The sequence below is a fragment of the Cyprinodon tularosa genome, unplaced genomic scaffold (genome assembly GCF_016077235.1).
Source record: "Cyprinodon tularosa strain WSP-4 unplaced genomic scaffold, ASM1607723v1 ctg74, whole genome shotgun sequence".
Lineage (NCBI taxonomy): Eukaryota > Metazoa > Chordata > Actinopteri > Cyprinodontiformes > Cyprinodontidae > Cyprinodon > Cyprinodon tularosa.
The window spans coordinates 75,017-99,752 of NW_024039496.1; the positions used below are offsets into that span (position 1 = coordinate 75,017).

The 24,736-nt window shown below is 38.0% G+C and overlaps 1 protein-coding gene and 3 non-coding genes across 4 annotated transcripts; all 4 read right to left on the reverse strand.

Annotated features, from left to right (window-relative positions):
- Positions 1-43: 43 nt before the first annotated feature.
- On the reverse strand, positions 44-115 carry trnac-gca. Its single transcript has one exon. It is a non-coding gene; the product is annotated as a tRNA-Cys (tRNA).
- Positions 116-313: 198 nt separating this feature from the next.
- On the reverse strand, positions 314-385 carry trnac-gca. The gene has a single exon. It is a non-coding gene; the product is annotated as a tRNA-Cys (tRNA).
- A 499-nt stretch (positions 386-884) lies between these two features.
- On the reverse strand, positions 885-956 carry trnac-gca. The gene has a single exon. It is a non-coding gene; the product is annotated as a tRNA-Cys (tRNA).
- Positions 957-16,867: 15,911 nt separating this feature from the next.
- Positions 16,868-23,812, reverse strand: arrdc3a (arrestin domain containing 3a). The gene is made up of 8 exons (XM_038269812.1): positions 23,298-23,812; positions 21,491-21,572; positions 21,208-21,355; positions 20,972-21,074; positions 20,589-20,845; positions 19,935-20,091; positions 19,703-19,845; positions 16,868-19,606 (listed from the first exon to the last, which is right to left on the reverse strand). The coding sequence occupies exons 1-8, from the start codon at positions 23,575-23,577 to the stop codon at positions 19,538-19,540; spliced, it is 1,239 nt and encodes a 412-aa protein (XP_038125740.1). The 5' UTR covers positions 23,578-23,812; the 3' UTR covers positions 16,868-19,537.
- Positions 23,813-24,736: the final 924 nt, after the last annotated feature.

Consider the following 24,736-nt stretch of genomic DNA (forward strand, 5'->3'; position numbering starts at 1 on the left):
TTATAGAAGCTTTATAGATGCTTAAAGCCTCTAGACAAGAAAGAGGGGGCATCTGGAGTTGAACCAGAGACCTCTTGATCTGCAGTCAAATGCTCTACCACTGAGCTATACCCCCCATTTTTCAACATATTTTCAGAGTGAATATGGCCTAAGTTTGCATGATTGCCCAAAAAATGCTGACCATAAGTGAGTTTAATATAAAACCGTCAGTTTGGACTAAATCAGATATTACTACATTGCGTTAATGAGAGCAGTAGTGTTAATTGAGAAGCTGCAGTACTTTATAGATGCTTAAAGCCTCTAGACAAGAAAGAGGGGGCATCTGGAGTTGAACCAGAGACCTCTTGATCTGCAGTCAAATGCTCTACCACTGAGCTATACCCCCCTTTTTTCAACATATTTTCAGAGTGAATATGGCCTAAGTTTGCATGATTGCCCAAAAAATGCTGACAATCAATGAGTTTAATATAAAACCGTCAAGAGAATTTGGACTGTTTATCTGACTAAATCAGATATCACTACATTGTGTTAATGAGAGCAGTAGAAAGCAAACTCTTTTTTGAGAAGCTGTAGTACTTCATAGACACTTAAAGCCTCTAGACAGGAAAGAGGTGGCATCTGGAGTTGAACCAGAGACCTCTTGATCTGCAGTCAAATGCTCTACCACTGAGCTATACCCTCCATTTTTGAACATATTTCGAGAGTGAATATGGCCTAAGTTTGCAGGTTTGCCCAAAAAATGCTTACCATCTCTGAGTTTAATATAAAACCGTCAAGACAGTTTTGACTAAATCAGATATTACTACATTGCGTTAATGAGAGCAGTAGTGTTAATTGAGAAGCTGCAGTACTTTATAGATGCTTAAAGCCTCTAGACAAGAAAGAGGGGGCATCTGGAGTTGAACCAGAGACCTCTTGATCTGCAGTCAAATGCTCTACCACTGAGCTATACCCCCACTTGTGATTTCTAGATTTAAAGTCAGAATACGGCCTAGATTTGCACGATTGCCTAAAAATGCAGACCGTCATTGAGTTTAATACAAAACTGTTGAGACAATGTTGAATGTTTATCTGACAAAACCAGATATACCTACATTGTGTTAATGAGACCAGTATATCTTTCACGTAGCGTTGCGTAAGGGACGTCAGTGCTACGTCACTGTTTGACAGCCCCTCTACCGTTTTTTTTTACCTCTGCTGTGTGCTGGTAAGCCGAGCGGCGATCAGTCAAGTTAGTAAAACAAAAAACACTTAAAATAAAATATTGTTCACAAGTCAGAAATCGCGAGTCTCAGTCGAGTCTGAAGTCCTTCAAATGTAAGTCTAAGTCAATTCTGAAGTCAGAAGAAACAGAATTTAAATGACTACACAAAGCTTGACAGCACACATAACAAAGCTTAATGGAGTTCACCATTGAATAATTTATTTGACAACTTTATGAATAGGCTAATGTCAGTCATAAACCTGGGAGAAGGCGAGGTTAGATGATGTGACGTTCCACAATGTCTATTCAGTGATCCCTGTGAATCAAATAACTAGCTAGTATTATATGGAAGCATGTATTGAACCATATTCATGAACAGCATACTCTGGTACCTGAGAATCTCATCAAGTCACTTTAAAGGATTTAAACTCTTTTTTTTTTTTACTTTTTTTTTATCAGAAGCATGTTTGATAATAGCTGCAGGCAACAGCAGTGTTTTAAATGTGTGATTTTTTTTTTTAAAGATAATAGCAATGCTTTCTGTCGCTTTGCTGTCATCATATCTACCCAGGGGGGTAAATGCAGGATTGTGCCTTCCCAGCAGTAGTGGACGAACTGGTTCGTGTCTGCCAATGACATTTGTCATGTTGTCACTATGCTGTCTGTTTGGCAGAATACTAGACAGTCTCCTCTGTGGCATGTGTTTATGCAAGATTATCAGGGAGGTCTTCAGTATGTAGCCATTTATGAATGTATGTATGTTTGCATGTGTTGTGACAACCAAATGTATTCATGTCTTTTGTTCACATCAGTGTTAAAAATCACTAAGTATGTGCTTTGCATGCTTAGTGATTTGCCTAAGAGGCAACACCTGTTGAGTTGAGTTTTTTTTAAAATAAGAACCTGGTTGTGGAGTATCTCTAACTCTATTTTGGAGGTGTAGACCACACTCAGGGCTATGAGCCAGCATTTATGTAAGTTTCTTATCCCACTCTGTTTCTGTCTTTGTCCTTTCTATCTGCATCACTCAGTCTATCAGGCTGAAACCAGTTTTTGTTTATCACCCACAAGTAGCTTCTGCTGTGACAACTCGATACATGTGGGAGAGATATAAGCCGCCTTGTCACGATCTCTGTGGGACACATGAACTGGCATTTTAAAAAGATCAGTTGGAGAAATCTGATTTATAAAAATAACCCTTTTTTAATGCATCACTAACCCAAATATTTTAAGTGTGTTTTTTCAAGTGCAAAAACAGTTTTCACTCTAACAATTAACTCCCACTACCAGATTCTTTAAGAAGTTTCCATTTCCCTTGATCTTTTTACCAATATTTTATTACATTTAAAGGGCATTATGTGACAAGCACAAACATAAAATCCAGAATTTAACTGATCTATAGGCTGTTTTAAAAATTATCTCAAAATATATAAGCTCTTTGAAGACCTTAGATTGCAAAATAACATCTTAAATTCAGAACATCAGTCTGAAAACAATAGTGCCACTGTAAAACAAGATGTTGGCAGCATCATGCTGTGGATAGATTTTCCTTTAGCATAGAGACAGAGGCCATTGAGATAAAGATATATAGACCTTAATACTGGTTGATATGGGATTTGAGTTTGAGACTGCAAATGACTAGAATGGGGAGAAATTTTACGTTCCAGCAGGAGAACCACCTCAAACATGCGGCCAACACGATTGGCCAGAAGGCACCCTGTTATTTTAAACTGTCATTGATGTAAGATGACAAATGTAGGAAAGTTGGACAGAAATCTTAAGTCATAACCCTAAATCCGTGGTCTAATGTCACAGTGTGAAAGAAGTTCCAGGATGACCTGTTAGCCTGTCGCAACCAAAGATAACCTACAACAAATATCTGACAGTGTTAGATAATTAGAAACACTATCTCACAGTGTGACAGCTGCTATGACCTACATCTACTGCTCAACCAATAGGAAGGCACTTATCACCATTTTATTTAACGTCACACGTAGTGCCTGTTTGCAACTGTAGCTTTTAAATTATTTCTTCATCATCCAACAAGATATATGAATTTAGAAATCATAGCACTAACCTTGGCAATGTTTTTCTAGCCAAGACCACATCATCATTCTCCTCCTTCTATTTTCTTCTTACTTGTTTTGATTTTTATAAATGCCACAAGCAAAGGGGCTGCATTTTTTGTGTTATTTGTTGTGTTTTTTCTTTGGCAGCACAGATTGATAGGGTGTGCTGCAGATGGTGATAAGCTTACTGATTATGTCGCTTATTGCTATATGTCAACACTGCAAAAAAAAATCTTAATAAGTAATTTTTTCTTAAAATAAGTGCATTTTTTTCTTGGATTGAGGAGGTAAGTGAGACACTTTGCTAATGGAACAAGACAATTTGCATTTAAAATAAGAAAAATAATTACATTGTCTTATTTCAAGTGCATTTTATCTACATAATTATCTTATTTTAAGAGTAAAATTACTCCTTCCATTGGCAAATCCTCTTATTTACCTTGTCAAATTAAGGGTAAATACACTTAATTTAAGATATTTTTACTTATTTCTAGATTGTTTTTGCAGTGTACACTGATGTTGAGGGTTGATGACGACTCCAGTTGAGAATCACAGCTTGGAATTGAATCTCACATTAGCTCTCTATCCAATCAGACTGAGCATGAGCTTCTTGGCAAAGAAAATGGGCATACATGTACAGCTCTGGTATAAACATAAAAACTATTATTGCAGCATAAGATTCATCTACAGTTTATTAAATGGAAAGGAGCTGAATTCTTTAAAAACCTTTTGAAAAGTTTGGGTAAAACTTTTAAAACTATGTGCCATTTTCTTCCTATTCACATTTACCTTTGACTTGGTCCAAAACCTGAATTTCTAAAATAATTCACGGAGGCTTTTGTTTTTAATGTTACACAGTTTAGAGAAGTAAAAATAACGAATACATTTGCGAGCCACTGTGCCTAACCTAATTTAGGTAAAGGAAGTAGGAAGCGGGGGTGTGGTTGCCTCAGGGAAGACCGCGTGTAGACCTCAGTAAAGAGACGTGTGACCTTTACAAATCAAAGGAAGTGACACATCAGAGGGAGAAATTCATCACGTCATATAAGTTCCTCTGTGAGTGTTCAGCCAGATTCAACTGGTTTGATCCTGAATGTTGACTGCTTTAATTTGTGTGCACTGAGGTCAGTCTAGGCTATGAACAATGTCTCTTATTGTGGAGCATTAGCGGTGAAATGTCAGAAACAAGGCAGGAGGGGTTGGTGGTGGGCTAGACAACTGACCAAGTCAAACAAAGGCGCTACTGTGAGGAAAAAGAATCCTGATTGGAGACTATATTCAATTTGGATTTGGATTCACTATCATTTGGCCTGTTTATTATGGTATGAGTGGTCAAAACCAAATTCCTTTCTTTAGAACACAAACTTCACCAAGATAATCAACTTTTTTTGTTGTTTTTTGTTTTGTTTGTTTGATTAAAAAAAGGCTAACACATAGTTTAATTATCCTGTTAAAGTTTCATGCTTTGAGAAATGACCTTCCACATTTGAACAATTCACACTTGATTAATACCATGAAAATCTCTACCAGGAAGCATTTAGTCAAAGTCTATGTGAGCTTTTTATAAGCTGCATGCTTCACAGGTCATGATGTTTGAAGTTCCCACCTGTTGTTTTGTACAGGATACCTCTAGCCTTATGATTGTGTTTGTGTGTTTATACATTATATCACAACTGAAACAGAAACTTTCTACACATTCTTTATATTTTTGACTTCATACATGATGCATCTGTCTGGCAATATGCAATCACTAGCCTAATTGTTGGTTCTCAGCCACAGACTTTGTACCAATTTCATGGACATTTTGATTTAGTAGATAATTTATGAAAAATATGCCTTACTTAGATTTTGAAGGCTTTTAATTTTTTTTAGAAGTACCTTATGTTCCTAACAGAACACTTTGCTCTCAGTCTGCATGTTTATTAAGAGAACATAATATAATATAATATAATATAATATAATATAATATAATATAATATAATATAATATAATATAATATAATATAATATAATATAATATAATATAATATAATAGAATAGAATAGAATAGAAAAACTTTATTGTCTACCATATACAATGATGGCAGGTTGTATCAACCTCATCATGTTCGGGGAGTTATATAGGTTCATGAGTATAAAATCGTTCCTAGAATCTCAAACCTCACCCTCTCCTGTGGAACCAACTACCAGTTTTAGTCTGTGAAGTAGAAACCCTGTCTACTTTTATGGCAAGGCTTAAAACTTTCCTTTTTGATAAAGCTAATAATTAGAATGGTTCCGGTTATCCTGCTAGTTATGCTGCCATAGACTCAGAATGCTGGCAGACATAGGGACCACTTTTAGTCATTCTCTTTGCTTTTTCTCATCACAATAGCTTCATCTGATCTGTTCCTGTTTGGCTGTGACACCATCCTGGATAGAAATATCAGCTATGCAGCGGCCATCAATACCAATGTTTATAGATGTTGGAGCTTGATCTGTTTTTTAGTGTAGTCCCATTTCTGTTACTGTTACTAGCTGTATATGCTCTATTTTATCCTCTGACATGGGAGCTGGCTCGGAGCTCGTCTGCCTGGCTATGAGTTACCTGCATGGGGCCGCCTGTGGAGCTGGTTGACATTTGCCTTTTGTATATCTGCTTCTTTCTGACTGATTTTATCTCACTGAACCCCAGAGAGCCTGCTTCTGCTGGAGGTTTGTTGCTGTTAAACGGGAGTTTTCCTCTCCACTGTCTCTACATGCAGGCTTGGTGTGAGGGACTGCTGGGGAATCAATGAGTCAATCCAATCAGATCATTTTCCTTAGATAGAAAACTTTGAACCAATCTAACTGTGTGATCTGGTTGTATTGACTCTGTGAACTGCCACGAGATGACGTGCTATGAATTGGCTTTATATAAATAAACTAAATTGAAATTGAATAATGAGTTTTCCAGACTGAATTTTCGCTTAAGCTTCATTCGTCAAAATCTGGACTGATTATACCCTATTTATCCTGGAAAGAAATGTCATTGCATTTTTTGTAGTTTTTTTGTAGATGCTTCTGTAAAATCATTCTTGCAAACATAAATCTTGAAAGTCTGGCATGCATCAACCCCGCTTTACTCCAACCTCTAAAAATAAAATCAAGTAAAACCCTTTGCCTTAAGATGTCACATAGTTATTGTGTGTTATTGATCTCAGGTTAAATCCAGCTGTTCTACGAGAATTATTAAAAAACCTGCATAATCAAGACCAAGGCACACCCCAAAAAGGTTGGGGATAAAACTAAAATGATTTTAAAGTGTGACTTTGGAAACTTCGGAAGACATTTAATATAATGTAATTATTGGATGGATTAGAATGAAAATTCTATTTAGCTGATTTGCTTTAAAAATAAGGAGAGTGTAAGCATAAACTACACAGAGAGAGTATCGGACAAAGAGCAATTTCATTTATGCTTCATACATTCATCTCTGTTTGCTCAGCACGGCACTCAGCTGCAGCCGCTCTAGCTTGGAGGGAAAAAAGACGAGCTGCCAAAAACTGACTCAGATACAATGAGTAGACCTTTCTTTTTTTTGGGTGAAGCTTAAGTGATTAAAACGAGTCACAGAACTGGTGTAAACCAGAGCAGGTTGTCCTTGTCCTCATTTTATTCATTCTTTTTGCATTTGTGTGTTTCAATGTTTGAAAAACAAAGGAACAGGTTACAGCACAATGCAATATTACTAATGATATGCTAAAGATTTATTTGTTTTATGTGGCAAAAAGATTTTATATTTGCAATCAGGTGGCAAACACCATGCATGCATACCCCTAGAGCTTAGTCCCACTTATTTCTTATTGGATGATATATTGGACGAAATCCTCACCCCAGAATAAGACCCTCTAAGTGTAATACTGATATGTGGGTCAGACAGGAACAGGGTGCCGGAGGTTGCATAACCGTGGGAAGAAGGAACTTCAAATCTATTAACTCAATGATTCATCTGTTGTGCAACTCTAATATGTTGCTTGTTATTATACAGCCAGTTTAAATCCCATTATCATTCAGCAATGCTCATTTTGTTGTGATTAATATGTTTTAGTTTTAAGACAATTCTAGATACCGCTTGATTAATCTTTTAGGGACAGTTTGGATCATTTTTATTTGCTTATGCTCAGCTTCTGTTTTTCCATATGTAGCCTTGTAACCTTGCTGTCTTATTGCTTCACAAACACCAAATATGGGGTAACTAAGTACTACATTTGTAATTAGAACCCAAGCAGCAAAGATAGATTAAAGGGAAATACCAACCAAGTCTGATCCAGACCAGACAGTCAGAAACTTTTGCAATATGAGCTGATGTCAGAGGACATTTGGCAACATATTAATGATGGGAAATTTAAGTCTTGTGTTTAATTATTTTGTGCCCCATTAATAGATGGAATATTTGGAATGGAGTAGTGAAGCCAAAAATGGGGTCTTGATCCCTTCTATTTTCTTTAAGTCCAACAAAAGTCTCGACAGGGTTTAGGTTTCATGCTTTTAACTTTTCCACTTTAAAGCTGAATGAAGGACAACTTGATATTTCACATGAAAACCAGCAAGACCTCAAATTTTTACCATGGTCTCACACCATGACATCAACAAGACTTTATGTTGCTCATACAATGACTTGTAAAAGTATTCATACTGGTCGTATTTTTATTCCTTATTTCAAAACTACAAACTTCAATCTTATGTATATAAATGTTCTTATATAGACCAAAACAAAGTAGTAAAAAATTGTGTTTTCCTTTTTGTTAGAGATCTATGAATGTCAGCAAGTCTTTAAGGTGTCAAAGCAGTCAAGTAGCTGCACATCATTACATTTTGTATTTTCGGATTATGTTCTTCTTCTTAAATGTAGTTCTACACCAAAACATTTGTTTTTTTTTTCCGTTCTGGAATTTCATTAGATTGAAACAGGATGTTTCAGGCTCAAAGATCATTTAGCTTGCTTTCTGTTGTCAGGCAGGTTATGTACAGGTCAAGCGCTAATGGGGCGACAGTGGCGTCGATGTATTATTTTGCCCTGAAATCGAAGGGTTGACGGTTGAAGCCCCGGCTCTGGCTTTCAGTATCCTTGTGTCCTGGGGCAAGACACTTCCCCTACATTGCCTACTGATGTTGGTCATAGGGCCTAATGGCGCCAGTGTACGGAGGTCAGGGAGTCCCAAAGCAGCTGTGGCTACAATGTAGTTTGCCATCATCAGTGTGTGAATGGGTGAATGACTGAAAGTTGTGTAAAGCGCTTTTTTAAAGTCTTCAGACTTGAAAAAGCACAATATAAGTGCGGGCCATTTACCATAATGAGCAGGGCCGTGCAGAGACCACTAAAGGGGCAGGTGCTCAAAAAAAAAAAGGGCACATCTTATCGCATTTTAGGACAGAATATTAACAAAGTCACATAGCTTTCAGAGTTTAATGAACAATGATAAATTACAAAATTGTGAGACATACAATCAAAGCTAAGGGAAATCTCTACATAGAACATAGAACTATGCATATGTAAAATATTTTATTAGTAATTTCTTTCTGCAGGTCTATTTTGTTATAGGAAAGTATTACAATATTCAAACCTGCAATTTAGCCAAAGATGTAAATCAGAGCTGGACCACCAGACATATTTTGTCTTTACAGAATTAAACTGTTAAAAATGCATACAAGGGCACAATGCAACCTTTTAGTGTACTGTAATCTATAAAAAAGAATGTCTGCCTGGTTTGCTGTACTGACAGTGGAGATGGAGACGGTCCATTCAGAAAAGCAGAGCTGCTGCATCAAACTTTAACGTGGAACTGCAGAAAAAAAGAACAAAAGCAAACATTTTATTAATGCACGTCACCATGAGAAAAGCCTACTCTGTTTGTGTCTTAGTGTATTTTGTAAGTACCTATATACATTTTCTTCAATCTTTCCCCTTCGTTTTTTATTGTCAGTTTCTCTTTTCTTTTTTTCCTCATTGTCTCATCTTTTCTGTGTTGAGTGAAGGTCAATGTCTTATTTATTTCAGTCTCTTGCCTTTCTTTTTCCCCCAAACTAAATCCAAGATATGATCCAAAAACTTATTTTCCGTCATGGTGATTTAACTGTTTAAAAACAAATTCCCAACTTACATCATGCAGCAAAGGAAATTAGAAAATCAGACATATATCCATTATGGAGATGATGGCGATGTGCCCCTATTGCATAAGTAATACTGAAGAATGTCCTATTATCATTAACGACACAGGGAAGCTTTTTAGTTATCTTGCTTTGCTAGCAAAGTCATTAGCTAGCAGCTAGCTCATAGCACAAGAACAACAGCTTAATGTCTGTATGATAAAAATACTGAATCGATAAGAACAGCTTTTCCTCACCTGGCTGTCTCCTCCCGCTCAGTAGTTCTTCAGAGAAAGGCGCGCCGCGTCCTATACTTTCCTCCGTTTAAACCACTACTCTTTGCTAAAGTAGAGAAATTATACAACGTTCAAAGTTTTCCCTAGTCTGACAACTAGCAAGCCTACTCCAGTATTTTCACCAAAAATTATGTTTTTTAATTCACAAAAAATCTGTTCTGTAATCATTACAGAACAGTTTTTTGTGAATTAAAAAACATAATTTTCAATGTAAAAGACTAAAAGCACAGAGTAAACAGTGTTTTAGATCAAACAATACTGCATCATCCATGGGGCTCATTTGGTTTCACTTACATCTCTATTCAGGTTGACATTGGAGAGGCGGTGCAGACTGAAGACATAGCCATCCGTCCGATCATGGTTGATCTTGCTTAGGGCCAAATGAGCAGCGGCCACAGTGTAATGTGGAATATTCGCTACCTTTAGCTCCGCAGTTAGCCGCCTTATCTGACTGTGCGAGAGGCAAGTGCGTCGTCACCGGCAAAAGGTCAAAGGTAACAATGTGACCGGAGGGCTTACTGTATTGTTTTTCTTGCCAAAAAAAGCTAATAATAATAATTTCAGTACAAAAAAAAAAAAAAAAAAAAAAAAAAAAAAAGGGACCAAAGGGGCACATTGGGATCATGGAGCAAAAGGGGCAGGTGCTCAAGCCCCCTTAGCCCCCCCCTCTGCACGTGCCTGATAATGAGTCCTTAGTGAGGCTACTGAAAAATATAGTTGACCACATTTACATCAAGAACAAACAATGGGTCAGGGCTGGCAGAGATACTTTTTTTCCTTAATGCATATATTATAACTTAAAAAACTGGGTTTGTTTGTATTTACTGGGGTTGTTTTTGTAAATTATTTAGATGAATAAGTCAGTAAGTGTTTTCATCTCACTAAGAAATGAAGGTAAACAGCAGACATACAGTGTATGTCCACCTTAAAAATTTAACAGGAAGATTTGATAAATGGAAAGGAATCATAAGGAGTTTGGATGTTAAAGGAGATAGCTAAAAGTTAAACTCCTGCAGAACAGTAACTATGCTCGCCAACCTTCAATTGTACAATTTGCAAGCCGTCTGCCAAAGCTAATGCTAAAGGGTTAGGTTATAATGCTGCTTCCATAGGTTGGCGCCAACAATCAAAAACCTAACCAGTGTTCACCCTTGTTTCATTTTGAAAAAATAATAATTAGTAGCAATGAGATTCAAATACAAAAAAAATGAGGCAAGAAAATCTCTCCAAGTCTGCTAAAAATAAGAATCAACACAAGATAACTGTGAATATCAGGTTTTTTGCTGCACAGAGTTTAGAAGCCATGCTTGTAAAATGAATGTAGTTTATTAAAAAGGAGGAGGCAGAAGATAAAAGAAGAGAAGAATAATTGCAGCGTTGGAATAGGAGTCCTCTGATAGGCAGACAGGAGGTTAGAGAGTTTAGAGAGATTGGGAAGAGGTGACAGATTGGATGCTTTGAGGCCGAGGGGTGAAATAACAGTGCGAGATGGCATGAAGGCATGGATACGCTTCCCAGCAGACAGCCCGCCCTCTGCATAGGCCCTCCATCTGCACCTGTTGTTTTTCACGAGCGAGACTCCCAAGTGAGGGTGCTGGGGTGGGAGAGGGTTATCTTTGCTCTTTGTGACTCAGGAGAATCTGAGCAGCTTCAGAGAGGGAGGCATAAAGCTGAGCAGGGAAATGAAAAAAAAAAGCAGCATGAGAAGGGAGGGGCGAGCTTTGGAGCTATTCTATGAGTCAGCCATGGCTAAAAAAAGAAGCTGTCGCAACTTCCACTGGGGACCAGCAAGGTAAAATAAGAAAAGTGGTGAAACAGCACTCTTCAGCTTGGCCCTTTTGTCCCCTTGAAACAGAGCAGTGACCAAGAACTTTAGGGAGACAGTCGAATAAACCGCATTTCAGGTTTGACCTTGTGTATCATCTTTGGCTTACCACAAATTGGGTAAACAGCGCTTACTATTCAACCTCAGGGGGGTTGTAACATTTCAACCACAGGAGATATAAATATTCATGAGGTTATGAGGTAATTATGCTTAATGTATGGCTACTTTGCTCCTGGATGATTTTTTCTTTGCCTGAATGCACCAATGAAGGAGACTGAGGACGCTATATAAAGCAGTGAAGGCAGAGCCCTGATTAATCCACTGCTTAACAAGATATTAACTGGAGCATCTGGTTCATGTGTTGGCATTTTAGAGTTCACTTTAGGCCAACAAGAACATGTAACCTGACTACGGACAGTCCAACACTTGGTGATATAACAATGCAAATGCCCCAAAGAAAGTTTTCATAGCTTTTGAACATTGTCCAGATTTTTCTAAGTCACTGCTACAAATGGCCATGGGCTTTATGGGGATTTATCTGATACAAGATCACATCAGACTGTATTTTTTTCCCCTTCTTTTTGACAACTTTGCTCAAGAACAGATGAGTAAAACATTAATTTAAATCCTTACTACTAATCTAGCTGATCTATCTTGTAAAGTCTAAATGTTATCTGTTCGAAACATTTAACTTGTAGCTCTAGCTGTAAGTTTAGGCGTGTTATCATGCTGAAATTTGAAACTTTGCACGACCCTCAAGTCTTATCCAACATTTAACCATTTATCTACCATGAGTACCCTGGTTTTTGTGTCCATCTAACTCCTTGTTAAATCCCTTAGGGGAAAAATGCATTTGTAGAACATCATGCTGCCACCATCGTGTTTTACAAGGGGTATGAGGTGTTCAGGAAGATGTGCAATGAAAGTGCTTTTTTTATGCAAAGCTCATTCTTTGTTTCATCTTCCCTGGTGCAAACTGAGAAGGTGGCTTTCTTTCAACCATAGCTTGCATTTACTTTACGGGGAGTTTGTGGGGTACAGAATTAGCAATTGTCCTTAGTCTCTCCATTTTATATAAACAATGTTAGGGCTCTTTTTTACAAAACCTAACCCAGCTTTAAACTTTAACTTTATCCCTGGATTGTCTGCTGTGATTCTTGGTCTTCATGAAACTTTTTCTTTTCTTCACCAAAGCCAGTGATTCACTACCTTGTGTTTGTTTGTCACATAACTACCCAACGAAATACATTAAGGTTTGAAGTTATAATACAATCTGGATAAAATAAATTATTTTTTTTTTGGGTAAAAGTTCCCCAGTCCTCTTGTTAAGCCTTTGTAATGGAGCTGGTGAGAAGATGCAGTAATTTGAGATTGTTTACTCCTTTTGCCCTAGCTGTGTGAGCATATCAATGAGGCTGTTGTCCTCGCTGTATCTCTTGTAGTTCTGCCGAACTCATTAGTCTTAAAAAATATTATCAGAGCAGTTTTATTTTGTCTGGAACATTTTTAAACATAAGTGGTTTGCAAGGATAACCAAAACCTTAATTATTAAGATCCTTTAGAGGATAAATGCTGGAAAAATAAGCCAGACAGGAAATGTAAGAAAATCTTAAAAAGGAAAACTGGACGTCTTTTTCCTCATGTGCTTTGCATCTGAAAAAGTTCTCAGAGCAAACAAGGATTTACTGCTGGCTATAATAAACCTTAAGGTTATAAATACAGCTAACATGATGTCTACAGTAGGCTTGGAGGAAAAACAAGTTCATTGCAAAGACCATCTTCATCTGCCTTCACAAAGAGCTTACATGTATTTCTCTGCACAATAAAATGACACCTGAGAGCAGATTTAATGTACTGACCTACTAGGCATCCACTTTTCACTAGTTCTATTTTAATGATGGACACAGAGGTGCAAACGGTGCTGCATTTCTTCGGATTGTAAAACTTCTGAAGCGGTGTTTGTGTTGCAAACACGCAGGCTGGGGATCATTTGGACTGCAGAATACATGGGAGGGATGGTTAGAGGGGGAATGTTCACCATTCTGGGGGTGTGGCATGACAGGGACAGGACACTTGGCATGAGAACATACCACGCTATCACTCAGGCTATCGTGTTGCTGTCCTCGACTAAACATGAAGGACCACAACAATGTCTGCCGCCACACTGGGGATGTTTAAAAACTATTTACAATCACCATTGTCAACATAAATTATGTTTAAATCTTAAAAAAATAAGCCTGGGAACAGATTCAGGCCCCTTTAGAACATAATTAAAATAAAGTGCATTTCGCATTGCATGTTTGATGTGGCAAAACCACAATGGCCAGGTCTGACACTGGAACCTTGGCTGTATTTCAAAGACAGACAGACTTTAGAGTCTAAAACTGAGTAGTGATATGTACCGTGCAACAGCTGTTGTTGAGACACCTTTAACTCACACTCAGCTATTTTCCTTTGAAAATGTGTGTATCTAAGCGTGTGCAAGCAGGAGGGAAGGACACAAGTACAAATTTTCCTTCTGATTTACTGTAAATTCTGTATTCGAAAGATATTTTCTTTTGAATCAGGATGAATTACTTTATTTTTGGCAGACAAATCTATTCATTTACTGTAAGCCCATCACCATTCATAGCAAGGATGTTACCACCAGAGTTAAACTGGTCCTAAACTTGTCAAGTTAAACCTGAAACAAAGATTGAAAAACATAATTGCTCCTCTTTCTTTTAAATCACTAATCCTGACCTGTTAAGGCTTCTAATAGTTATTGGGAACATTAATGCACAGCCAGAGAGAACTATGAAATAGACAAGACAAGTCAGGGGTAAGTTCATTGAAAAATGTTTTGAACAACACAATGACCCCTATTGCATTGACCATAGATTTATTCCATCAACTTAAAGATTTCAAGTCATTCTTTCTGTTATAGTTGAGGATTTTGTGAGGTTAGAGGTGAGGAATTATAAAATAGGACTGTAAATCACTTGATGGCTGAGATATTTATCATCTTTGGCTTTATCAGTCTTATTCTAGAGATGGAAAGATAGAAAGTGGCTTAATCATTCTAACATTTGATTGCAATGAATTTTTTTTACCTTGTTTTAAAAACTATTTTTCTTTAGCAGATGTGTAATTTTGGGTACACCCCAAATTATATATCTGTTTAGACACAGGCTGGTGATTTTGATCTGCTCCAAACTGTTTTGTCTAGTCTGTAGCCGTAGCACTTGTTCCACCGTTTCCTGGAATGTGTGAGCTCACATCACTGTGAGACTTCATGCTTCAGTGCTGAGTCGAATGTGTGTATTTTTCGATTATGTCACAGTGATGATGTGGCAGTGGGAGGTAGGCCTTCCGGGGGCTACCACTCAATCTTTCCTCTATCCCAGGTCACACCGAGCTGCTGGGACGATCTAAAGCACCAAAGGCTCAGTGTGAGTGGGATTAACTGGTGAGAGGAAACAGCTGAGGCTTATTTAGTGTCAGCATTTACTAATCAAAACTCGCAGCATGCTCACCAACCAACACAAGCTGGGCTCCCCCTACCATAATCCCCCTCCTTCTATTCTTTTTAAACGTAAAGGGGTCAGATGTTCACAAAAAGCACACAAAAGTCAAAAGGGGCCAGGGGATAGAGGGTAGGGGGGAGACAAAGGCGAACTGAAGAGCTTGGTCAGTGATGAGATGCTGCTGAGTCATCATTGAAGCTCTCTCTAGTTTGAATTTGCAGAGGTTTTATCACATTCATCACAACCAAAGTTTAATAAGTCAGTTTTAAAGATTAGACAGCAATTTCTAATTTATTTGGGTTAAAGTTTCTACAGCCACAAATAGATCTTCTAGAAATCATAAACGTCTCTGTTGAGTTATGCAACAGTTGAAGGACCTTTCATTTTGTCCTGCCTGTTTCCAAGAGACTTAGCAGCACATGTCATTTGCATCCTGGGAGAAATCAAACTGCTGATGTCACTTGATCAAAGATATGTCATAGCTTTCAAGAGAATCGATGGGTATAAATCGGTCCTGATGTAACATGGACGTTCCATGCGTTACGAGGGGAAATGATTGGCTCGCCACAGTTTGCTGAACCTCACAAATGGGTCACGCTTCACCAGCTGCAGAGAAGCTCTATTTTTAGAGCTCCACCTTATGCAAGTTAAACATTTGCTTGAACCTGAAAAAGTTTTCAAAAGACACCCCAGCTTTTAGAAAATGTAAAAGAAAGATTATGCCAAGATTAAAAGACTTCAATAACTAAAAATCCAATTAGCACATGAGGTCAAAAATATATAAATAAAGAAAATTTTAATACTTTATGCATTAGTCCTGTTAAGGTTCCTCTTAATTGGTTTCACATTTTGTTTTGTCATTGCATAAATATGCAGACCAACATAAAGAGGCAAATAATGCAGAAAAAGGAGAATCATGAGCGGCTTTCAGATTTCTTTCAAAAATATAAATCTGTGTGACATACATTTGGATCCTCTCCATGCCGAATTCCCTAAGCATGATACAACCTCCATCATGTTTCACCATTCAGAAATATGTTTTCTGTGTCCTCTAAATGATTTGTAGCAAACTCTAAGTCTAAGACTTCATTTAAACATATATTCCATAATGGTTAGATATAAGGAATCTACAGCTAGCTGTATTTTAGGAAATGTTGGTTTGCACATTTTACTCTCAGGCTGATATGTTTGCAATAGGAAATCCTTTTCATCTAACTTACATTCAAGCGTAGGGGCAAATGGCTTTTGATTACTCTGCTTGACATTTTCCCACTAACATCTCTATTAAACAGTTTTGTAAGTCAGTTATGTTTCATTCCTTAAATGTTATTGTCTTCCATAACGTACAATTAAACAATAGAAAGGGAATATGTATTTTTCATATTTATTTCATCTCCCTTTTGAAATCAATAAGGGTTTTTGAGCTGAATTAAATTCATATTTATTATTTGGGTACAGCCCTTAGTAGCCAAGGCAATCTGTTTGAGCATTACAGTCCTGCAACTCAGTAGTGTTTCTAAATCCACCTCTAGGGGCAGTGTTGCTCTATAAATCATGAGAGATTTAAGGCCTGTAGATGAGCAATTGTGTATTACTAAAACTTTACCAGAACACTGAAAGTATTTCCGTCTGATTCAATAACCGAGAAATTATATTATGTGAAAGTCTTATAAGGGGCAATAATTAAAATATGTTGATTTGAGGAAAAGAATGCCAGCTGCTAAATTGTTTATATGTATTGTAATTAAAAAATACATCATGTATCTCTCTCTCTATATATATTATATATATATAGCAAGCAAGAAAAGTTGTACAGAACTTATATATCCCAACCCCCGAAAAAAAACATGACTTGAGCTTATTTTAAATTAGAATCAAGGTTTATTTAAATCATAGGGAGGAACAAGACAAAGGTTGAATCATTCAGAACATAGTATATTCATAGAATAACTTTACATCGTCACGATTAATAGACAATAAGATAACATAAAAATGGAGAATGAATAAAATATAGTGAGTGATATTGCACTTCGTTTTTAAAATGTTTCAGACCCCTTCACCTAAGTTTTTTTTTCTTTCTTATATTTCTGAACATTTCAGCTCCTGCCTTTATTATTAGGTCAGGAGTTTAGCTTAGTTTTGACACTGGACTACTTCTGAAGCCCAAGCAAATGGACTTTGGTACTGACCAAACCTGAAGAAAAAAAATGTAAGCTTATTTTTTCCCCGCATAGTTTCCCTAAGATAAAAACCGAACATAGAACTGCCAACTGCGTTTAGACAAGTTTACAACCAAGGAATTGTTTAGTCTAATACCCCATGTTTGCTAAATGTTTCTCAGGGTGTGGATGGAGGGGGGCTGATCAACAGCTGCCACCCACAGACCGGGATATGGGGGAGTAGGAAGCTAACTAAAAAGGTTGCTGGAAAAACAACCTGCAAGAATGCCCACAAAAAAACAGACAAAAAAAAGAAGAGATTTCTTTCTTTAACAGGATTTACTTTAAAGGACCTTTTTTTTCTCTTCCCTTTTTCTTCCTTTTGAATAACATCGAAAGGTCAAAGAACATACAGGCGTGGACGAACACAAACTAGAACGTCGGTTCAGATGCTGAATAAAACCAAGAACCGGGTTCAGGTGTTTTTTCTGCAACAAGGCCACTAATATAAGATCACTTTAACATTCTGCAGTTTGTCCATCACCGTCGGAAGCCAGCAGGATCACGATAAGAACGCGCACACGCAAACTAGTGTTAGCTAGGTCTCAAAAAAACAATAATGTAAACTCAAAAAGTCTTTAACATTAAAACAAAGAATAATGCTTTACCATCCTAAGCTACACTGCCTTTCTGAAAGCCCCTCCGTTACATGATTAGTACCTACTTACTTCAAACCAGACCTTCACCACTGAATGCATTTTTGTTTGTTTTTTTTTATTAAAAAGTGCTTTTTTTGTCTTTTTTTGTATGACCGTGTCAAACCTCTATTACAAGCAGTCTAATGTATTTAATGAGTGAGAAACCAATGTATTACTCATTTTTTCCTACTACTACTTGTTCTAATCAGCATGCATAGAGGCTTAACACGGCCCCCAGCTTTATATCTGTGCTGGGTTTGCTTCTTCAGCACAGAGGCAGACAATCCTCTTTCTTCATATGACTTTTTTTTTTTTTAATTAGCATTCTGGTTTCACGGGTCTGGTAAAATGTATCAGTCAAATCTATCAGCAAGTGCAGCAGGACAAAAAGGGAATGTGATTCATCTCAAAAAGCTGCCTTGCTTGGCTGCAAGTCTGTTTTCTAATTTTAGTAAAAAGAAAAAAGTTTTAGCAGTGCAATAAAAAAAATAAACCAAACCAAAAAATAAATAAATCACCTTTTCAACTGCTTGGCAAGAGAAAAAAAAAGCCACCTGAGACAGTGCTTTTTGGGCAATAATGCATGCCAGATTTACTCTGGAATAAGGACTTGAGGGGATGCAGGCAGTTTGTCACACACCTATATTCTTGGCTTAACTGAGTGGCACAAATCTGTACTGCAGCCCCACTAGACCAGATCCAGAGAAGCCTTGGAACAAAAGAAAAACTAGAAAAGGCATTGAGCAGATGCAAATGCAACACAAAAAAGGGGGAAGCTTGAAGCGGATCGAGCTCAGGGGGCAGAAATTAACTAAAACAGCTTTAACTGGTAGGAAGAAAAACAACTTCAGGTAAATTAGTCACCGTTGGAAAATATGTTGACTGCCCAAAACAAAATCAGTGCATGTCTTTCTTTTCAGTCTTTTTTGTATGTTTTCCAAAGTCAAGCGTTTTGCAGATGATAGTCTAAAAAGTTAAGCCTGCAGTCTGCTTTTTTCTGTCTGGCCTTTTGCAAAACTGAAACCAATCTATTAGTGATTTATATATATCTAAAAAATAATAACAATAATAATAAATCTCAGAGCAGAGCCATCCAACTCAAGTAAAGAACATATGTGCAAAACAAAAATCCCCATGAGGGCAAAAGGAATTAGTCTTATCTCTGTTTTAACCTCAGCTGCAAGCTTTAACTCACACAGACTATAATGGTTAGAACGTTTTTACTTTACTTCCATCATCTCGCACTTTTAACGGTGATTCTACTGAAGTCTGGACATGATTAGTTTCCCACTTTGTTTAAGGAGTCACGTCCTTAATGTGCCACAGATACAGAAGAATCGAGGCTGAAGAGGAGCTTGGCAGGCTGAGCCTTGGTGATTCTTTCTCTCCAGCTTCCTCAGGGCTCCGCCGCTAGCCTCCACACAGGCTGAATATTCCTCAGGAAGATGGTGAATCCCCAAACTACAGACAGATATTTCTCTTACTGAGGAATGGCGGAACGCGTTTGCCCCGTCCAGCTCGACGCCAGGCAAGTCTTTGTAGATCAGGACTTATGGTTTTTCTCGAGAACTCAACATTGTCTATGCCGTCATCCGAGAAAATGTCCAAAGCTCAGCCTTTCAAGCAGGTTCCTTTAGCTACCCTGAACCACTCAGGATAAATTCAAAGAAATGCTCAGCGTGATGGACAGGCATCAAGCCTGCGCTCATCTGCACAGCTGGAGTGATCTGGGTTAGGATCAATCTGGTGAGGGAAAAAAAAGGAGAAAACATAAGATTATTTAAGAAAAGGGATGATGCTTGAAAACGCGAATGATCACATGACATTAGTGCTTCTTACCTCAGAATACAGAGGAGGAGGTTGGAAGCGAAACTCATGGATGTAGGCCAAAAGAGGACCATCTAGCTCCTCTCGGACTGAGGGGGCATCCAGACGGCCTTGTCTCTGCTCATCTGTTACAATTTCTGCATAGCTTGGAGGAGCTGCAGGTGTAAAAACAAAGAAATCAGTATTTTCAAAATAAATCCCAGATTCATTTAGAGAAGAAGAGGAACAGAAGAAGAGGATCTACCTTCAGGCCTCTCTGGTAGACCCATGCTTAGCCAGCTCATGCTGCACTGGCTGCTGACACTTGAGGTGCGGGAGCCAAACGGGTGGAGAGGAATGGTTCCAATGACCAGCGGTAAGTTCAGAGACAGGTTTATCGCCCCTGGGATGTCCACGTACACCTAAACACAAAGGCAGTTGGAAAGTCAATCAGGGGAAAAGCATATCAATTCCTTCAGTTTATTGTTGTTGTTTTTTTAAACAAGGACCTACTCTATAGGTTAGGTAATAGCTTGACATGAGATTTTAGATATGGGTCAGTGTCTGGTGATCAGTTGCTAAAGCTGGCATCATGACTTTTTGAAGGGTAATGAGCTTATAAACACACTGAGGGCAGGTTTGCTAGACGTTTTCCAGGCTAATGCTCTTAGTATCCTGTAGAGATAACACCCAGCTACAGTCCAAGGCTTAGGCCTGACCATGTAAGCTGTCCCTGAGCAAATAATGCACTACTAGGAAATATTGATTTAATACTGCCATCAGTTCTGAAAATAGGTGGCGATGATAACAGTATGTAGGCAGAAACCCTTGGATCTACGTGCCTCTCATTTCTGGACATTTGACCAATACGTTTTAAAAGTATGAGGGAGTAACCCACCCACTGGTGGCCTGCACTCACCATAAGAGAGTACTCCACCCGGATGATGCTGCACTCCAGGATGGAGGGCGAAACAGGAGGAATCTTCAGCATCTTGCCGTTCCACGTCTCCGTTTTCCCGGAGGACAGAGATTCTCCCCGCAGGTTGGCGACCAGCTGCTTGACCTCCTTCACCTTCCCTTTGGCATAAAAGGTCTGGGTCTGGTAGATGGCGGCCTTTGGCACTACCATGCGAGATGAGCAGTTCTCGATCTCTGCAAAGATTTGAATCGACTCTCCTGCGGGGTCAAAAGGGAAATAAGCAAGTTAAGTAGGGTTTTAAAAAAAAAAAGCAGCACTCAGATTTACATGGATTAAGAAAATTACAATAAAATAAACTATTGTATTATCACTAGTAGTCTCACCTGGGGTGTATCCTTTCCTTTCAATTTTGGCACTTAGGGAAATAGGACCTGAGGTGCAGAACCAACAGCAAAGTGTCTTATCTGCAGTGCCAGCCTGTGGTGACTGAGGAAATAGGAAAGAAAAAACAACACAATTTATACCCTATTTTTAGTCCACAATATAAACATGGATAATAACTGATTTTACAATGCTATTCCTCCTGTTTAAGAATTAGGGTTATTTTAGGGGAGCTTACCAATAGTAGTGGAGTGTTGATATCAATGTGCTCAAAGACTGTAAATTCCTTCTTGGTCTTCATTGGAAGAAGCCATGGCCTGTGGAGCTCTGCCTTTACCCAGTAGCGCACACTGCCATGCTTTCCTTCGAAAGAGGTAGCCAGAGGTCTGTAGAAGAAAGGCAACAAGGAAAAGAGGAGATTTTAAAAAAATTGTTACGATAGCCACGAAATGCAAAGAGTCAATGAAGCATAGGCAAAAACACATCCTATTTGGGCTATATGTGATAACCAGACCACTTACGTCTGTGGAAGCTCGAGGCTGAACGCGTACTCATGCCTTCCTGCATGGATGGTAGTGAGTCCTTCCTCCGAGTTATCATCGTCTGAAAAACAAGGAGGACACTATTCCAAACACATGTATACCATACCTGGACATAATGCTCTACGAAGGCATCTGAAAGTCATACCACAAAAGAAAAAGAAAAAAACAAAAAAACAAAACAAAGGGTGGGGGAGACAAAAAGAGAATAAACGTATTTTACAATTAAATCTGTCTGTAAGAAATTAATGTATAGAGAAAAAAAATAGGCAGAGCATTATTAAAAAGGATGCTAAATTAGCTGACTGATTGGAAAGATGGCGTGCATTTGCACGAACAAAGAACAATATATAATTAATGGGGCTCCTACACATTTTTTAATTTAAACTAATGAAAAGCCTATTGTCATTTTTTTACGGATTAGACCTTTTCCAAAGCCTATTTTTATTTCATAATCCAAAATTACAAAATTTTGTTTTTAATAAAGGAGCATGTGTTTATATTGCGTATGTAGAGTTTGTTAAAAACACACAAAATGGGAAAAAGCAACTGATGCTGAGTTTAAAATGGGGTTTTGCAAAACGGACATCAAAAAGGATTTTATCTAATGCAAATCAATTTAAAAACTACCCATTTCTTAGAAATGAAGGATTTCTCTTTTATTTTCTTTTTCATTTTTGCTTGCAGGATACGTAATGTGTTCATAACTGTTAGGTAAGGAATAAGGAAGCAGTTTTTGTTTAGTCTTACTCGAAAATAAGAAAACGCCGTGTAAATATATATATTTTTATTCAACAGTTTGAAAAGGAATAGTTTAACTAAGCTGTAGAAAGATAGCTGCATTTGCCAGCTCAGCACACCCTCCCCCTAGCAGCAGCAGTGTGGTAAACAAGTGCGGATCTGTCACTCAAACGGCAGCCTCCAACAGGAGGAGACCGGCCTAAACCGGTGCAAGCAGCTTCTCCACAGCAGCCTGCAGCCCTTATTCAACGCGTGGCGCTGCAGTGCCTGTTACCACAAAACATGTCGCACGTAGTTTTTACATAATGACAACCTTTTTTTCGATATTGAACGCATTTAATATGTGTTTGAAATTATTTTTTTATTAAAACCTACCGCCGACCAAATTTTATAAATGAAATTTAACAGCAAATCTTCTAAGGCTTTTACATTAGCTAATAAGTGTACAATAAACTACAATTAAACCAAATATGGACGTCATTACAAAAAATAAAAAGTTTCCTGTAATGCAGATAACATCAATCCGCTGCAGGTGTTTTCCTTATTAAGAAAGTTGCCGAATCGTCTGTCACTCTGCAAAACCATGGCGTCATCGGCCACACAGCACAATCTCGACCAATCACCAGCGAGCGAAAGTGACAACCCCGCCCACACTCAATCCAGTTTCTGAACAGGATTGAACCGCTTTGAACAATAGGGGAAAACTTCGACGTTGTTAACTAATGAAATTACCCAAAAAAAAATTTTTAAATAACATCTATAAATAATTTTAAGATTCCAACGTTGTTCCTCAGATTACTCACAGTTTACTGTGTTCGAATATAAACTTTCAATATAGTAAAACAAAGAAAGATGCTCAAGATGCTGTCATTCATTCTGACACTGACTAAAAGCAAGGAAGGAGACACTCTCAGAAATTAAAGTCTAACGGATTTATAAACTATATAATGTTAGTCATTTAATTCACACACGTATGTTATTTTAACGATTCCACAAAAAAATAACCATGACATAGATGTTTCTAACAAAGTTTGAAGCAGAAACTTACCTCTCTCATGCCCAATTAAAATGTCTTTGTGATTCAGGTATTCCACTTCCTCTGTGTAGTTCTGTGTATAGGCAGTGTTGGATCCAGCGTTTCTCGACTCGGTCCAGCGAACTTTTGCGAAACCTTTCGCGTGGATTTTGAGAGACTTGACGCGGATTTCTCCGGTGACTTCGATGATCACCCTCCCTGAGACACAGTCCCCGCTGGAGAACACGGGGACATTGCTGTCATTAAAACAGTCGTAGCTTACGACGAAGCTCTTCACCTTTCCTAGCACCATGGCGGAGAAGAGATCTTTAACATAAAAATAAAAAAATCTCAAAAGGGTTGGGGTTTTTTTGCAGATTTTAGACACTGATCAGTATCTCTGCCCTGCAAAAAGCAGCAGGCACGATCAGTGGCTTCTTTTTGAGCAGTTCATTGAGCTTTATGAAGGCTGACTAACAGCAGTGGATGCTGTTATCATCCGCCTGTCCTGCTTGGCAGTCTCTAGTCACAGACAAGGAAACCCCCAAAGCTCAGCTCATTTTAAGGGACAGGCTGGGTGAAAAACAACCTAGTGCGCATGCGCGAAGCTCTGCTGCCCTCCCTCCTGCTTTAGCAGGCAGCAGAGTAATTCTGCTCGCATTCAGATAATAAGCAGGCTACAGTCAAACACCTGAAACGCTTCCTTAAAAAAAAAAAAACACACAAAAGCATGCATTTGCAGTTATTTCAACAGTGGGATTTTACATCAAAAGTATATTATATTTTATTTAATCAATTGATTTAGGTTTTAAATGTTTTCCTTTTGCAGGAAGGGAGTAAAATGCATCTTTTGTCTGTGTTAGAATATGGTGACATTATTTTCCTCCTGTCTCTCCTTGTAGGATTCTCTGAAATACTCTTTTTTCCTATAATGCCTGTCATAATAGTATAATACCATGCCTGCATTTTATAGCATCATGCCTTCATCATTTGAAAAGCTTCACAATAGTTGTTTCAGTATCTTTGTTGAATATCTTCAAAAGGCTGTGTGTGCTTTAACACATAATGGTTTTTACATATCTGTATCTGAGCACTGCATGTTGCATGATGTCATCAGGTAAAGCCATGCATATTTGTTGGAAATAATGCTTTTCCACGATTTGAGAGCCTGGAAGCTCGAAAATACATGTTCTGTTTTTAGATTTATTGCATTAGATTAATGTGAAACAATCTTTACATACAGAAGGACTGTTCCTATTGTGTTGAGCTCTGTTTTTCCAGAAAAACAACTCCTCAGGCTCAAAACGCCCCCTGGTGGTCATCATAGTTTCTAACACGAGCTGCAGGACCACCTGTTGAATGCTGCAGGAGTGAAAGCCCCTATGTAATGGGGACCAGGACCATTCCCCCATGAAATATAATTATTGATTTTGTGTTACGTAATATTAAGTTGGAACAAATAGTTGTTTGAG